At 43.2% G+C, this 15,891-nt stretch overlaps 1 protein-coding gene across 1 annotated transcript in view; it reads left to right on the top strand.

The window, feature by feature from the left end:
- The window catches only part of MAP4K1 (mitogen-activated protein kinase kinase kinase kinase 1), a 539,453-nt gene that overhangs the window by 315,000 nt on the left and 208,562 nt on the right, over positions 1–15,891 (top strand). Inside the window, exons 11-12 of the mRNA XM_069206994.1 lie at positions 6,979–7,060; positions 15,066–15,182. Coding sequence (XP_069063095.1) covers positions 6,979–7,060; positions 15,066–15,182 — 199 coding nt within the window. The remainder of the gene's footprint in view (positions 1–6,978; positions 7,061–15,065; positions 15,183–15,891) is intronic.

Below are 15,891 nucleotides of genomic sequence, written 5' to 3'. Positions count from 1 at the left end.
AGGTGGCTGCGAACACCAAGAGGCTGAAATTCACCAAGAAAAAACTAAAGAAGGCCAAACTTTGAGTGATCTGTGAACTGCTACCTCCAAGTTCTGTCCCCTCCATTCTGAATTGAAATCTTGTTTTACTGTGGGATTTAGGGGGTTAGTGTTAAGTTAGTGTAGGTATGTAGATTAGATAGGATAAGTGGATTTGGGAGTGTTTTTTTTACTTATTATGTGCTAATTGGTTGGGGGGTCGTGTTGGGATATCTAGGTGTTTTCTATAATAAAATAAATATTTAAAAAAATACAAACAAATATATATTTGTTTAGATTTAGTCAGTATATGTGTAGTATTAGTATATGTTATCCTGCATGTGTCTTGTAACATAATGGGGGTGGGGGCCAATGTTTAGAGTGTGGTGTTAAATGTCTTAGTTAAGTTTAGCATAGGGTAGTTAGCTTTAGTTGATGGTTAAGTGCAGTTAGAATGGGTTAGTTAAGGATAGGGTAGGTTTTATTAATGTTTTTAGTTTAGTTTAATGCTTAATAAACATTTTTGCGTACTCCTATACATTTAGTGTTATATGCTTTTGTCCCAGGGTCTTCCCATGAGTGCACAGTGCAAATTGTGTGTTGGCCTAAGGATTCCGTCCTGCCTCCGAATCCTTCTCTTGACATGCGCATCACCTATTGACAACTGAGCTGTCACATTGGCAGCAACAACACATCTACTTGTCCATGCATCTGCCATCCAGTGTATCCACCACTCAAGGTGACTATGTTTACTTTGTATTGGACAGGTAGGTGTGGTAATTCAGCTGTCAGTGTTGGGGTCCTGTGTAGGGATGATGGGAAGTGTGGCACACCTGACAACAGCCTACATTTGAACTCTATCCTGCAAAACTGACTTATGGCAATCACTAATGAGTTTAGGTACCTCTGTTTCACACCAATGTTTTCCACTGGTACTCCCAGCTGACGAAATTGCCCTAGAACTGTTTTACAGCCATTCCTGCCCTATGTAGTGAGTGAAGCATACATGTGTTCTTCATTTTTGACATACTCATTGAATTGCTTGTAGGGGATGAGACCAGCATTGACATTTGTCATGTTGGGACCTTGTGTGTAGGCATGTGCCCCCATAGTCTTGCACTCTTGTACTAACACTCTGTAACTAATGACATGGTTACACACATCACAATTACTAAGCGTAGTAGGTGTATCACAATACACAAAGACATGGTGTTTGTGTAGGAGGTGTTTATTTACAAGTATTGTAGTGTGATACTTACAATGTCCAGGTCAGTGACCCCATTTGTGAAATCCATACAATTGTGACACAACACAAGTCCAGGGACGAGGGACATGTCATGGGACATGCTTGGGTGAAGTGCTGTTAAGTGCAGAGGAACAATAATTGCCAATTGGTAGGTGAGAGACAATGACAGTCCATAGCAGACAGGTCAACAGTGTGTGGGTGAAGAGTGCACATATCCATCTGTGCTAACACTGGCATGATCTCAAGCACAGGAGAAAGGAGAACACTGGCCATGTGGAATGGCCTGGTGCTACCGGAAACTCTTACAAGTGAAGATGATCTGTTCCACGTCTTCATCTTCCGATGTGTGTGGTATCTCCTCTGCCCTTGATGGTGGTGGTGGGAAGGTAGAGGGGACCACACACACTTCAGTGGTTGGAGATGTGGAATCTCAATTCCTGGCAGCAGCCATCTGTGGAACAACATACGCCATCACTGCAGCAAGGAGGAGCTGCCGATTTTTCAGGATAGCAGCAACATCCCAGTGGTAGGCAGCCATGTCTGCCCTGAGGGAGGCCATTCCCGGTGCATAGAGTCCAGCTTGTTCTCAATCACGTTGCGCCCAGTTTGGGAGGGCAGTTGTTCTGGCCTCTCCCTTATGGCAGCGGCTATGTCCCTCAGACACTGCTGGACCCCATGCAGTGGGGAGTGTGTGCCTCGTTTGGCTGCAGTATGTCCATTGGCCGTAACGAGGCACATGCGCATACCCTCTAGACTGGCTGCCACAGTCTCCATCCCCACCCGCACCTGCTTGTCCAGCTCCCACTGGACTCCTACCACTGTCCTCTCAAAGCTGGTTCCTGGGTCCTCTGAGTCCTCAGCTGTGTCAGTGCTGACAGGTTGTACTATTGAGGTGTTAGGTGGGGCATCTGGGATGGCTGCTGCATTATTTGTGCTTCTTGCGACTAGAGGTGGTGTCTGGAGGGATACCAAGACTTCTTGGAGGGTCTCTTGGCTGGTGGTTGTTAGCTGGTCATCCAGGTCATCTGGGTACTCCAGGACAGACAGATCTGCAGGAGAGCCATCATCCTCTGCAATGAAATGGTGTAAAATCAATCTTTCTGTGTTGTGGCAGTTGGCATGTCACGTCATTGACTTGCTATTGGGTCTCATTGTCATCTTACTTCCCAAACATTGTTCCTGTACATCATGGTTGCAGTCTATCAGCCCTTTGCTCCACCTGAGTGTCACATGAGGGGAAGCTCAGGTGGCGCAATTGGCTGTGTCATATCTACTAGGTGTGCTGTATATCATATTGTGGCTTGACACCATCTTGTTATTGTCAACCCTCCCTATGCATCCATTTGGATGGTAGGGCCTTGCAATTGGTGTTGCAGTGGTCAAGCCACAGCAACACCCATTGTAATACATCTTTGCCCTAGAATACATCTTTCACAAGCACAGGCACAGGGGTGGACCCAGGGATGGCCAGCATTGGTATAATTTGTTGCTGTGTACATCATTTCCTATATAACAGTGCCTGATGATAAATTAGTTTATGAACATAGCAAGTTAACTGGAGTTGAACTTAGGTCAGGACCTCAAGCTAGTTTGATGGTGATTTTGCAGGTAGTCATACTGGTGCATACATGGACCCTCATTACAAGTCCTATGACGACCTGACTGCTATTGTCTGTATTACCACACCCAACAGTGCAGGTGGTAGTGGCACATGTTGTCCATGGGGTATGCCCCATGGGCCAATAGCCTGGCACTGGCAGGTTGCTGGCAGCTTACAGACTGGCAATGCCACCTGTCTTGTGACACCAGACCAGTATTACGATCAGCACTACCCTCCAGGTATGTTCCAGATTTTCCACCAGCCTTTGCATGGTGGTGAAACCCCCATACAAAGGTTGATGGTGATGTGGTGTGCCTCTGGGTGCCCCTGCACAGCCCAAGCACCTGGCATGGGCAGTGCAGGGGGGCCCATGCCCTGCCCCTTTCCCCTTTCCACTGCCTGATTTGCAGGGCTAAGAGCAGCATGTCCTGTCACACCCAATGCACCCCATGACTGGCACTGACTCTATAAGATCCATAAACAATGTTGTGCTAAGTACCCCACAGAGCTACCATGAGCAGACAGATTTGCACTCAGCATCCCAATGTGTGACTCATGCTGCCAACCTCAAAGGGTACACTGCACTGGCAGTCTTACCAACACCAGACTTGCCTATGCACCAACCCCCGCCCGTTAATGTGAAATTGTACACCATTATGTTCACAGTCATACACCATGTGTTGTATGTGTGGTTATTTCCACATTCCTATGTGTCTCACATGGTTGTATCTGAGTAGTTGGGGGTTCAGTCTGTATTTGTTGTGACCTACAGCTTGCAATCTGTGGTACATATTTTCTGTAGTGGCACAGTTCTGGTCAGCATCAAAATGTGTGGCTCCACACTACACAAGTGTAGTTGCTCTGGATAGTGGCATGTTTCAAGTGATACAGGACCACCCTACGCCTGCTCAGAATCTTTTATCCTGCACCCAGGGGGCATCCTCTCTGCATGATGGAGTGGTGGTTGCCTTATGTGGATGTGTTGTTACTTTGCGGGGTGAGGGTGATACCAGCACATGTCTGGGTACTGTTGGGAATGGTTGCAATGAATTGTGTGCAGTAAGATGCAGCACACATGTGTTTGGGCAATGAGGTAAGGCAGTTGCAAGGTGTTACTGCAAGGGACACCACCATGACGTGACCCCAGAAATGTTATTGACTGACTTCCTAGTCTCTGATTCATTGGTAGTATTGGTAGGGTTTATTTGACTATATCAAGGGATGCTGTGATGACACAACTAGAGGCAAAGTCATTAGACATGCCTTCCATCCTAAGAGCTGCATATGTGCATGTAGGTATTTAGCCCTGGTTATTGACATATGTCCAGGTTGTGTATGTGTGGTGGTGCATGGCACTGCCAAGGCGTAGGTACATGTGTAGCTTATGTCTGCATGGTGCAACTTGCTTCATGTGCAATGTGTTCCTCTGCGCTCCTTTGACATGCATTGAGTATGTCCTATGTGCCTCCCCCTTCTTGCACCTGACGATTTAGCATTAATTTCCCCCATGCAACTTACCCTACATTTGTGGTGTTTCCTGGTAGTGTATGCTGTCCTGTCCTGCAATTCCAGTGACCAGTTCTTCCGGGATGACCACTGAACCATCTCCTCCATCTCGTCCAGGTGCTCTTGTGGTGCTGGACTACCACCTTCAGTTTGCAGTGCTGCCTTCCTGTTCCTTGCCATTTTTTCTTTGTCCTTCGTTTGCAATCATGCCAGCGTTTCTTGCACTCAGTTATGGTTCTCCTCACCTCTGCAACACTGTTAATCTTGTCAACTATCTGCTGCCAGATTGACTCTCTCCTGTCAATTGGCAATTTTGAGGTGATGAAGAGTTGATGTTGGTGCTCCATCACCTCTCTCACAAACATTTCATGCTCCTCCGCACTAAAACAACACTTTCTCTTCTTCTTCTCCCTCCCCTGGGGCTTGTGTGTGTCCACCTGGCTGGTACCTGGTTCCTTGGGGTCACCCTGGGGTCTCTCTTGGCTTTCTGGGACAATTGTGCCTCTCCTTTGCACAATTTTTTGGGTCAGCGTCAGATGTTCACGCTAATTCGATTAAAAATGGTGCATCTCTGTTTTGCGACAAATTTGCGTGTTAGGTTAGAGTCATTTTTGCAGCGTGAACGTCATTTTGCCTTTGCTACAAGGCACAATGGTTAACATTAAAAAATTTACTTTAACCATTTTTTAGCGCTGTCTTGCGTTATGGTATAAATATGAAGCCCAGATGGCGCTAAAAAATAACACTAGCCAGCGCTAAGCTTTTTGACGCAAATCTACATATAAAAGTACAAATCTGGCCCATAATCTACAGATCTATGATCAACATGCTCATTCATAAATAATCAAGTTAAATAGCATCATCATCAACTATTCCCTGTTTTGTTAATTCAACACATTCCCTTCTAATTTAATGTTCATTCTTTTATGTATGCATCACATCATCTGATGTCTTCTGGGACCTGGTTCGTGCTACAAATATAAAAATCATCAGTAGTGCAGGGAGGACCACAGCATCAGGTATGATTAAAAAGCAAAAGGGTAGGAGACAGATCAGGGGAGAACTGAAGAAAGAGTAAATATAGATAGCAAGCAGGCAGGGGCAAGCCGGTTAGAGTGAAATGGATTCAGAGAAAGTTAAGAAGGCAGAAATATGAAGAAGGTGCACATGAACAGAGAGTAGGCAGCAAAGTGGACACCTGTGGGAGCAAAGATCATCATGAGGATTATTCTTTCATAAAATTGCATCTCAAAGCTGGGCAACACACTAAAGCACTCTGATGGCACTGCTTCAATTTACGTGTGGCGTGTTATTGCATTGAATTTGATTTGCTGTAAGATCGGAAATGAAGTTGCACTTGCTACATTGCCTTTATTTACATCCAGTTCATTTTCTACCTTATTGAAAGGGACATTTCTGTACATAAGTGAGATAAACATCTGCCTAGAGCGCTCCCAGCTTGTGCACAACAGAGGCAACACTAACACATAGCCTTGCATCAATTGGAAGCAAGTCTGGAGTGCTGCACACAAAAATAAGGCGTGAGAAGTTTCAAACAATGTACCAAGCCTGGGACACAGGAAAGGACTGAGGAGGGGTTGTATGCAGTTGCGGCTGGGTATCGGGGCAAAGTGATGGGGCAGGGGAACAAAACAAAAGTAAAACTTTTTTTTTTTAAACGTACCTCGACCGCACCGCCGCTCTCTGCTGCACTGCAGGCTCCCAATCTGCCCTGCGGCCAATCCTGATGCTGCTCAGAGCAGCGTTACGATTGGCTGGAGCACCCTGGCTGGGTGCTCCAAGGCAGAGTGGAAGTCTCTGCCTGCTCTCTCCACCCAGCAACACAGTTGGAGAGAGCCCTGTGTGCATGTGTGTTTGGCAGGCCTGAGATGGCCGACCAAACATACATGCCCACTGAGGAGAGTGCATGGCTGCCCCCCCCCCCAATGGCCCGCCCCTTTAAAAATAAAACAATAATAAACATTGTTTATTATCATATTATTTTCAAAGGTTTGCAGCTGTTGCTGATGTTGGCGGGGAGTGGGGGAGACACTTCTCTGCCATAGCTGAGGAGCCGACCCTGGTTGTATGTCAAAGTATTGTTTCAAGAATATAATTGTACAATAATATCACAGGCAAAATAGCAAGGAAAAAATATCAAGAAAGGTGGAGCATCTAGGTGAATATCTATATGTTTATATATATTATTTTTGTTATAAAAAAAAAAATATATATATATATTTATATACAGACATACCTAGATGTGGAGCCATGCAATATAAATAAATACTAACCTCTTTAAACTTGTCAATATTTCGTCCTCAATATTTTGGTAGAATGATATTCTTGAAACCATATTCTGGTGGTTTAGCTTGAGAAGGCACTGCTTAGTCCTGTACTTGCAAAGGTTTCTATTTAGTTAGTAGACTTGTATACACGTCTAAGATACAATTTACCATAACCTAAGGATTTGTGTATGTGTGATTCCTTGCCCACTGGCTAGAGGAAGTCATATTACGAAAAGACAGAAACTAGTGTGTTTTAATAATGTTTCTTGTGACTCGGCGTGCTCCTGTATTTGTAACATTTCTCTTCTTGTCATCTGCAGGGCCCCTGCATTTCATAACTTTATTAAAGTGACACTGACAAAGAATGCGAAGAAGAGACCCGGCGCTGCTAAAATGCTGAATGTAAGTAAAGCTTTGGGGTGTGGTCAGAGGAAGGCTTCATAAGAGAAAGGTACACAAATTCCAACAGCAGGAGACTAATGTTTCGATGTTTTCTTATCTGCCCACAACCGGTACTTCAGAATACTGAATACACGACTTCATTCTCCTGCCTCTTTCCTAAATTATCCTCACTTCATGTCTCCTTATCTCACAGTAGCTCCTTGTCTTCCATCCCTGCTTTCTCGATTTGCTACTGTTTCACTATTTTCCTCTTCCCCTTCTGTCACCCTCATCTGCTTTTTTGTATCTTTCTCTGATTCAAAATCTGCTAATGAAAATATCTGCCTTCCCCAAAAATTAGTGCTGGTGCCTGCCACCTGCAACCACCAGCACAAATTAAGCACTGCTTCCAGTGGTGTCTTTTTGTGGTATCTGACGAGTTCATCAAGTGCGTGACTTTTGCTGTTTGGCAGTTTGGCAATTTGCAACCTTTCCCCATTCTGGTCCATGATGTTTAGCTTGGAGGTTTGTGATTTTTGGAAAAACATTCCATGTTATTCGGCAGAGGAATACCCACAGTTTAAATAATGGAAGGGTGGGGGCAGAACTAGAACAGTTCAGGTCTACGTAAAGTTTGTGACATGGTAAATTCAGGAATTGACAATTAATGATCATTGCACTATCACACTATACATTTCCAATTTACAAGCGCACGTTTCTAGAAGGTCAACTATCACTAAACAATTCCGATGAGCAAGCCTGGCAATGTCTTGCTCCCTCTGTGAAAGTCTAAAACATGTTTATTACAGAAAAAAAGCAAAATAGTGATGTCACGGTAAAGAGAGACAGATGTTTGCCTCCAAGCTGTTGAATAGTTAATGCTAACTCCTCTGTATATTTCCTCAACATTTATACATTTTTTCACATAGACAGTCAAAGAAGGCTGCACATTACATAAACCATAACCTTAGCTAATAGGAAGTAGGAAGTGCATGACTTTCTCATTACTGCAAAATACTTTGATAAAAGGTACAACAGTGAAGATCTCAGACACTGAAATATCTTGAATGAATACTCTTGCCATGCCATGCCAAGCACACAAACATCGTCTGTGTACATAAGATGCAATAGAATGTAAAACTGTTAATAAATATAGCATGGCCATGCAAAACGGCTGCAGGTTAAACAAGATGATGTGAATTATTTGTGATATATTTCAGTATAAACCACATTCATTCGCACAGAGAAGATCAGAAACAGAACTCGAGAGGGGTCAATTCCAGTTTCTATGAAGGAAACACAAAACAGGCTGTGGGAGTGACAAAGTTGTGTCCTTGTGCATCAGTAAACGGCCCATGGGCAGAAAGAAAGGGTGCAATAATGAGTGACATTGTGGCCTGAATTGGCAGCCCACTCAGGAAGTATTCATTAGGCTCCAACAACAGAGACTGTTCTTCTGCAAGGTGAGCTGAGTCTACATTGTTAGAATCTGAAAAAAGACATTCATTGGAAATTGGGTTACTGGTTGAGGGGGGTGAAACTCTTCTCTAGCAACAACCACAATTCCTGTCAAGATGAAACACAATCGAACCTCAAATTAACCTGTGCTTAACCCTCTGGTAGATTGGTACAAAACAGTCAGACGTAACTTAGATGCAATAAGTATTTATGCAGAACTTCAATCAGTAATAAAGTGAAAATACAACACAAGAAAAAGCCCACATTAAATTAGAACAGTAGATTGTATTTATTAAATAATTTGAAACAAAATGACAAAATTCCAACAAGTAGAATCGGGGATGTGCAACTTCAAAGTTTTAAGTGATAACAGTGATTAGAAGCACAAGCGACAACTGTGGTTATCTTGTGGCACCGGATCGAGACAAAATCACAAGTTCAGGCCAACTACGATGGAGTGCAGGCTGGCTATAGAGACCCAATTAGGTTTGCCGAACCAATTACCTAAAATCCTGGTTTGTGGAGCGTTGCGAGATCCCACTTCGAGAATGCATCACACAGAGGTGGTTCAGAGGAAGCTGTGAGTCTGTGGTGCGAAGTACTGTGTCATCGTCGAGGGTGCTGTCAATGAGGAGTTTGTGATACGAAGACCTGCTTCAGGAAAATGTTGTGCAGCAGCTGTTCTGAGCTGAGAGGACATCCATTTCCCTGAGTCAGTTCTGCTCACAGGACTACAGCTGGGTTGGCAAAGCACATTGAAGCCCACTTACAAGGGTCCGGGACTGGGGTTGGACCACTTGGGCGGTAGGACTCACAGCAGACAGAGTCCAGGTACTGGGTTTATGGTGGTTGGAGCCTTTCATGTACCTGGGGCTCTTAGCAGAGGCCAGCCAACTAGCCCTTGGAGTCTCTGTGGTGGTCCTGGTTTTAAATTGAAGGACTAGTCCTTCTCACTCATGCAGCAGGGCAGCAGGTCAGCAGTCCTTCTTGCACAGCAGCACAGCAGTCGTTCTGAGTCTTCCACAGGTCCCAAGATGTACTAAAGAGTTGGGTCCATGGGTTCAATACTGATGTCTAGTGCACACTTTGAAGTAGGAGAAGGTTCTGGAGGTTTCCACCCCCAGAGTTGTCTGGAATTTCCTCCCTCCCTGCCCTCAGCTTGTCTGCGCTCCCTAAAGACTAGTGTAAAACCCTTTGTGAGTGTGGTGAACGCAGCAGTTTTGAGATGTGCAAGCGTGTTAGGTGACAGCGCCTCCCCTTCATCAAGTCTGAGATGACCCATCCTGGCAACACCTGTTCCTACACAAAGGCCAATTCCCAGCTACACCTAGTCATGTGACCCAGGATACAGGCTGCAGGCACCAAATGGTTAGGACAAGAAAATGCCAACTTTCTAAAAGCTGCATTTTCAGAATTGTAGCTTAAATCCAACTTTGCCATTTAAGAGGGCTTTAACATACAATTATTTAGACATCAAACTTCACATTCCTACCTGCTCCTAATTGAATTCTATCACTTATTAAATGTAATAAGTAAACCTAATGCTATCCCATGGGAGAGGTAGGCCTAACAATAGTGAAAAAAATATTTTAGGGGGTTTTACTACCGGGACATGTAACAGCTTTTTAAATATATTGTACCCTGCCCAGTGGGCTGCTTGGGGCCTACCCTAGGAGGGGACTTTTATGTATAAAAAAGGAAGGTTTAGGTCTGGCAAAAGATTTATTTTGCTCATCGAAATGACAGTTGAAAACTGCACCTGCAGACTGCAATGGCAATTCAAAGACATGTTTAAAGGGCTACTTAAGTCGATGGCACCCTAACTGCTGCAGGCCCACTAATAGCATTTAATTTCCAGTCTTGGGTATGTGTAGTACCATTTTACTAGGGACTTATAAGTAAATAAATGTGCCAATTGGGTGTAAGCCAATGTTTCAATGTTTAAAAAAGAGAGGGCAAGAACATGCACACTGGTTAGCAGTGGTGAGGTGTGCAGAGTCCTAAGGCCAGCAAAAACAAAGTCAGCATAAATAGGAGGGGGAAACCCACTCCTAAGATGCCAGGTTCATCAGCATTGTTCTTCACAAGAGAACATTCATGATTGAAATTTTCTGATTCAAATAATAGCCAGGCTCAGTTATGTTTCTCCTTTTCGAGAATTACCCTTTTCCGAATATAAACAGCTACTTCAATAGTCATACAAGGGTGTGGTTTTTAGAAACAAATTATTCGTTGGCTGTTTTATGAAGGAGCATTTCTCTCTGCAGGTCAAACATTTTTACAATATGAATATGTGATAGAACAACTAGGTCCTAAACAACTATAGCCTAAACCACTACTGCTAAACAACAAAAAAGTATTTACAACTAAGTACTGAACAACTCCTGTCTAAACAACAATTGTGCCTGAATAACAATTGCCTGAACAACTAATATATATATATATTCTAAACAACTAGTAAACCATGAAAATCAAAAAGAAAGACTTACCTTAAAATTAGTTGTTCAGGCAATTGTTATTCAGGCACAATTGTTGTTTAGACAGTAGTTGTTCAGTACTTAGTTGTAGAGACTTTTTAGTTGTTTAGCGTAGTGGTTCAGGCAAGTAGTGGTTCAGACCTAGTTGTTCAGGATGTTTCCCTTACAATACAAATCTTGAAAGGGCTGCACTACTAAATATCAAGCTCAATTATAATGGCACACGAATATTGAGGGAAAAATATCAAATAGTAATTAAAGATTTACTATTCCTTCATTTACCACTAAGGTACATATGTGTGGAGATAGGGATGGAAAAATCTATACTCACCTTTCAGTATTTTGGATTCAATATTTTGTCTTCAGTATTTGCATGCCTTGAAATTCTGGATTTGACATACATGATACACACCCATGAAAGTGAAACTGGGTAATTGAAACCAAAGAAAAACTGTAACAGATTAGTTCTACAGGGGATAAAATGAAACTGTTTGTAGCATGTAGTTGCCAATCCAAGAACATCCTGAATTATTGTTTTGTTATGTATTCAGCTACATAGGTATCTGATACCATAGAATGAAGCGCAAACATTCTCAGTCAGCATAGAACTTGCATTGTCAAGTGGCATTTAGCCTCTTATTTCCAAAGCACAATGTCCCCTAGCTTACTACCACAATAAAAAAGATTTTGCAGCTAGTGCACATTCATGTAAAGAGATACACATTTACTGAACCAACAGTGGAAGAAGGTGGTCAAAGGAGAACCATGAAATCCCTCCAAGCATCCCTTTGGTAGAAACCGACTATCCTGATAGGCCATCTCAATGGGTGCAAACTGGTTAGACTTTTCTATCCTTAAATACCCATCTTCATTCCTTCCTGAATACTAGATGCCATGTATATCGAAAGGCTCTGTTAAAACACTTTAGTAAATTTGCATAGCATAGCTGTGTTAGAATGATTTTTCATCACCCTGCGGTATCAATCAGACGCCACGCAACGGTGCTGTGTCCAGTCATGTGCACACGGACCATCATGTTAATGAGAATGGCAGTCCACTACATTGCACCCAGCAACAAATGTATAGAGGGAAGCCTGAGAGATGCAACAAGCACCCATCTCTGCATTCACTCTTGCAAGGTAAAAGCATTTTGACCCCTGTCTCTGTGAGGCGTGTAGGTTGCAATGTTGCCTAAATATGCACATTGTGACCGGGACACATGTTTAGGCATGCAACTCTTTACTTCCTCCGTGTCGGCAGATTGCATGAACATAGCATCAGCTAAGCAAAATCGACACTTTGCGCATGTTTACTGCACGCCCGCCGAAGACAACGGGTATCATGCAATAAGTTGCAACTGTATGAGTATTATAAACCATCTGTGCATTCGTTGCAACTCAAACAGGAGGGCAAAATGTCCTTTTCACTGCCATTTTGCAAATTGCAAGAGCTCGCATTGTGTGCATCGCAACTCGCAATGCAATGGCAGGTCACAGGGCATATTTGTGATTTTGCAAATGTAGTTCCATTTTGCAAAAGTACATTTGCGATACCCTGACTGGGTCGTATATGGCTACACAATTTTAATTTCTCAGATGCCTGTACATAATATATGAAATTTTTTTCAATATACTTTATACCATTAATAAAATATTTCAAGTTTCATGTTACTCTTTCCACTGCTTAAGCTCTCAAAATGGCCGCTATTCTGACCGGCACTGCACACTGATGTTTCAGAAGCAAGATATAAAAACAGATTTAGCAATGCACCTTTATGGCATGCACTGTTATTCCAGACAATGCATTTTATTCTGAATTGCCTAAAGAAAGTAATTCCAAGAATTGAAACATTTAGCCACCTCTCACCAAAATCCATTTACAACCCGCATCCTAGTTCTGAGACTTCAGCAAAGTAGTAACAATGTTTCTCTATCTTTATTTGCATCATGGAGTGGAGTCCCAGTACTGAAACGCAACATATGCTTGCACAACGTATGCGTTTATTGATTTTTATTATTTTTGAGCAGCTTCTATCTCAAAAGGCTTCCAGAAGCTACTAAACTGACCCGTGGAACAGAGAATGTTCCAGTACCAATACATCTGTGGCCCTCTCTTGATGTACCTTCACCTGTCCTGCCTTAAACGCTTATCTCTGCATTGAGGTATCTAGTCCACTCCTACAGTGCCACTGTCTCATTATTTGCAGATACACTAGAACGCCCATGCTTTAGACAAAGCCAGATCTTCCAAAATCATAGCTGATCATGCTCTGTGCCAAACAATCCTAACAGAGCAACGAGACATATGCAGATCTCTGACAAAGCATCTCTGCCTGAGTTGCATGATACACTAAAACCACAGGCGTGGGATTATAGACCTCTTTCGAAATGCTCTATTTGTACCTTGTCCAAACACCACTGTTTCTAATCTGAGTATTAAAAAAACTATCATAAAACACGCCTGTCCCCTAGCCCTCCACCATGCACCACTATCCCAGAATTGAGGCATTCATATTTCTCTCATCATGTACCTCTGTCCAGACTTGTACAGTTTGGTAGTTTTTCAGTGCTTAGAAATCTACATAGATCTGACAATACTCCTCTCTTCTTGCTTACTATGTGCTTAAGTACTTCAATGTTGAGACACTCAAAACACTATCGAATTAGCTGAATATGTGTTATTGAGGATTTGAAATATTTCCCTTGTGCTTTGAAGATAGTTTGGGGCAGTGCTTAATTTGTAAATAAAAAGGTGCCGGTGCCCAAATGCCTCCTCTTAAACACGCAGCTGCTGCATTTAAATGTGCGAACACGGAATACTGAGGCAGCGTAATCCTGAAGCCATCTCGGGCCTCTTCAATCCATTTACAGCCACACACTGCCCCTTCAGCTCACTCTTGTAGCTTTCTACTTTCTCCCTTTGTGACGCTTTTTCGTTTTTCCCTTCATCCGTTTTTCCCATATGTGTCTTTTGCTCGCAGCAAATGCTTGAGGCAGAAGAATAAGCCCTGGCCCTCAAAAATAGGTGCCGGTGCTCAGCACTGGAAACAACAAACACAAATTAAACACTGGTTTCGGGGGCCAAAACACCTTCCTCAGAGATCTGTGTAACATGCACATTTCCATGCTCAAAAAGACAGGGAACAAAATCTCAGGGTACTAAAGGGCACACGTCAGAGGTCAAAAGTGTCCCAACACACTGTTCACACTCCTTCACCCCAGTGGTTGGGCCTGTGATGTCGACTGTGAAAATGTATGGTGCCTAACTTTACACTGCATTGTGGTTGGCATGATAAAATTGTGTCTAGTGTAACATTCCAGGGTGTGTGGAGTATCACACCATGGCATCTGGACTTATTCTACATTTTTATTGCTTTGGACAACATAAGCCTCATCGGTCTGCACTTTTTTCATATTGTCTTGCCTGGCTACACGTGGGGGCAGAGTTAAGACACCTAGTGCCTCCTTGTACCACATTAGTGTCTTTTTTTTTTTTTTACGCTAATGTGGCCCCTACAAGGCCAAAATCGCCTTGCCAAATTCACAAAATGGCACAATGCATGCAGTGTGGCACTTTGTAACCCTTTGCTCTACATTATGCCTGCATCAGGCATAATGTATGCAAAGGGGGCGTTCCCCGTTAGGGGGGCCAAGAAAATGGCACAAAGAAATCTAAGAGATTTCTTTGTGTAATTTTTTTGACACTTTTAACACCTGCTCAGAACAGGCGTTCAAAAGGAAGCACACCATTCTTTACAATGGGCCTCAGTGGGCTTTGTATGATTAGCATCAAAAGATTTTACGCTAATCTTGCAAAGCTCCGTACTAGCGGCAAAACTTTTGATGCTAGTTCCCTAACTACCGCAATGGTGCGCCATATCTTTGATACGGCGCACACATGGTGGCGTTAGGGGGAGCACTGAGGGGCGCGGGCAAAGTGGTGCTGCACTGGATGCAGCACCACTTTTCTTAAATCTGGCCCATGGTGTCTACTGTCACGCGTATATCCCATTGGTGCTGGGTGTGATTCTTTTTGGTCTCCAGCATCTATATTCTTCTGCTCTCTCCTTACATCGTTGCTTTTTTTTTCAGCATCAGTTTGTAGCCCAGTCGGGCCTAAGCCGAGCCCTGGCGCATGAACTTCTGGACAAACTCCAAAACCCAGAGAAGCACTCAAGATACCTTGACACTGAAGAAGAGGAACTGGATGTGAGTAGAATGACATGGTTGAAGAAATGGTGAGAAGAGGTTTAGGTGATGCGAGTGTAGATGACAGATAAGAAAAGGAGAGTAAATGAGAAAGATGGCACAATGAAAGAGCTGATAGATGAAATGAAGGGTGTGTCACCTTTAGGAGATTCAAACTCATTCCTTGAATCCTCTTCATTTCTTCTCATCTGAGGTGCAGGTTCATCTTCACTACTTCTTCTGCTTACCTGTGTCTACTGGTGTTTTAGGTGCACTCTTTCGCTGTTTTAGATTATCTATGACCAGTCGTTCACAGGAAGTCAAAGTGGGTCCTTTATCTTGTGCACCAACCTCTGTTAACTGGGGGTGCCAAAAAGTGTGCCTTTTCAATGTATATTTCAAACTGTTATCTGAAATAAGAAGCTCATAATCTCAGCTCCATGTGTACATGGACACATCCACCTTAAGCTGTAAGAAGGATCGAGGAAATTGTATCAGATAGCCCATAGCCAAAAAGACGTTTAGGTTGAAATTCTGCTCATCAAACTCAACAAGAATACTAAGATCTGGCTGTGGGTTTGTAGACCTTCACCAATTCTTTCCTCTTGCCATAATACATTTATTTACCATGTGAACCTGTACAGATGGTTCACAACAACTTGGTCTTCATCATCCTTTCATCAATGACCCCTCCTTTTATCCTAGTAAATGTAACCTTCAAACCCCTTGC

This window comes from Pleurodeles waltl, chromosome 9, assembly GCF_031143425.1.
Source record: "Pleurodeles waltl isolate 20211129_DDA chromosome 9, aPleWal1.hap1.20221129, whole genome shotgun sequence".
NCBI lineage: Eukaryota > Metazoa > Chordata > Amphibia > Caudata > Salamandridae > Pleurodeles > Pleurodeles waltl.
Note: the sequence above shows the minus strand (reverse complement) of the source record. Positions and strands in the feature narration are given on the sequence as shown.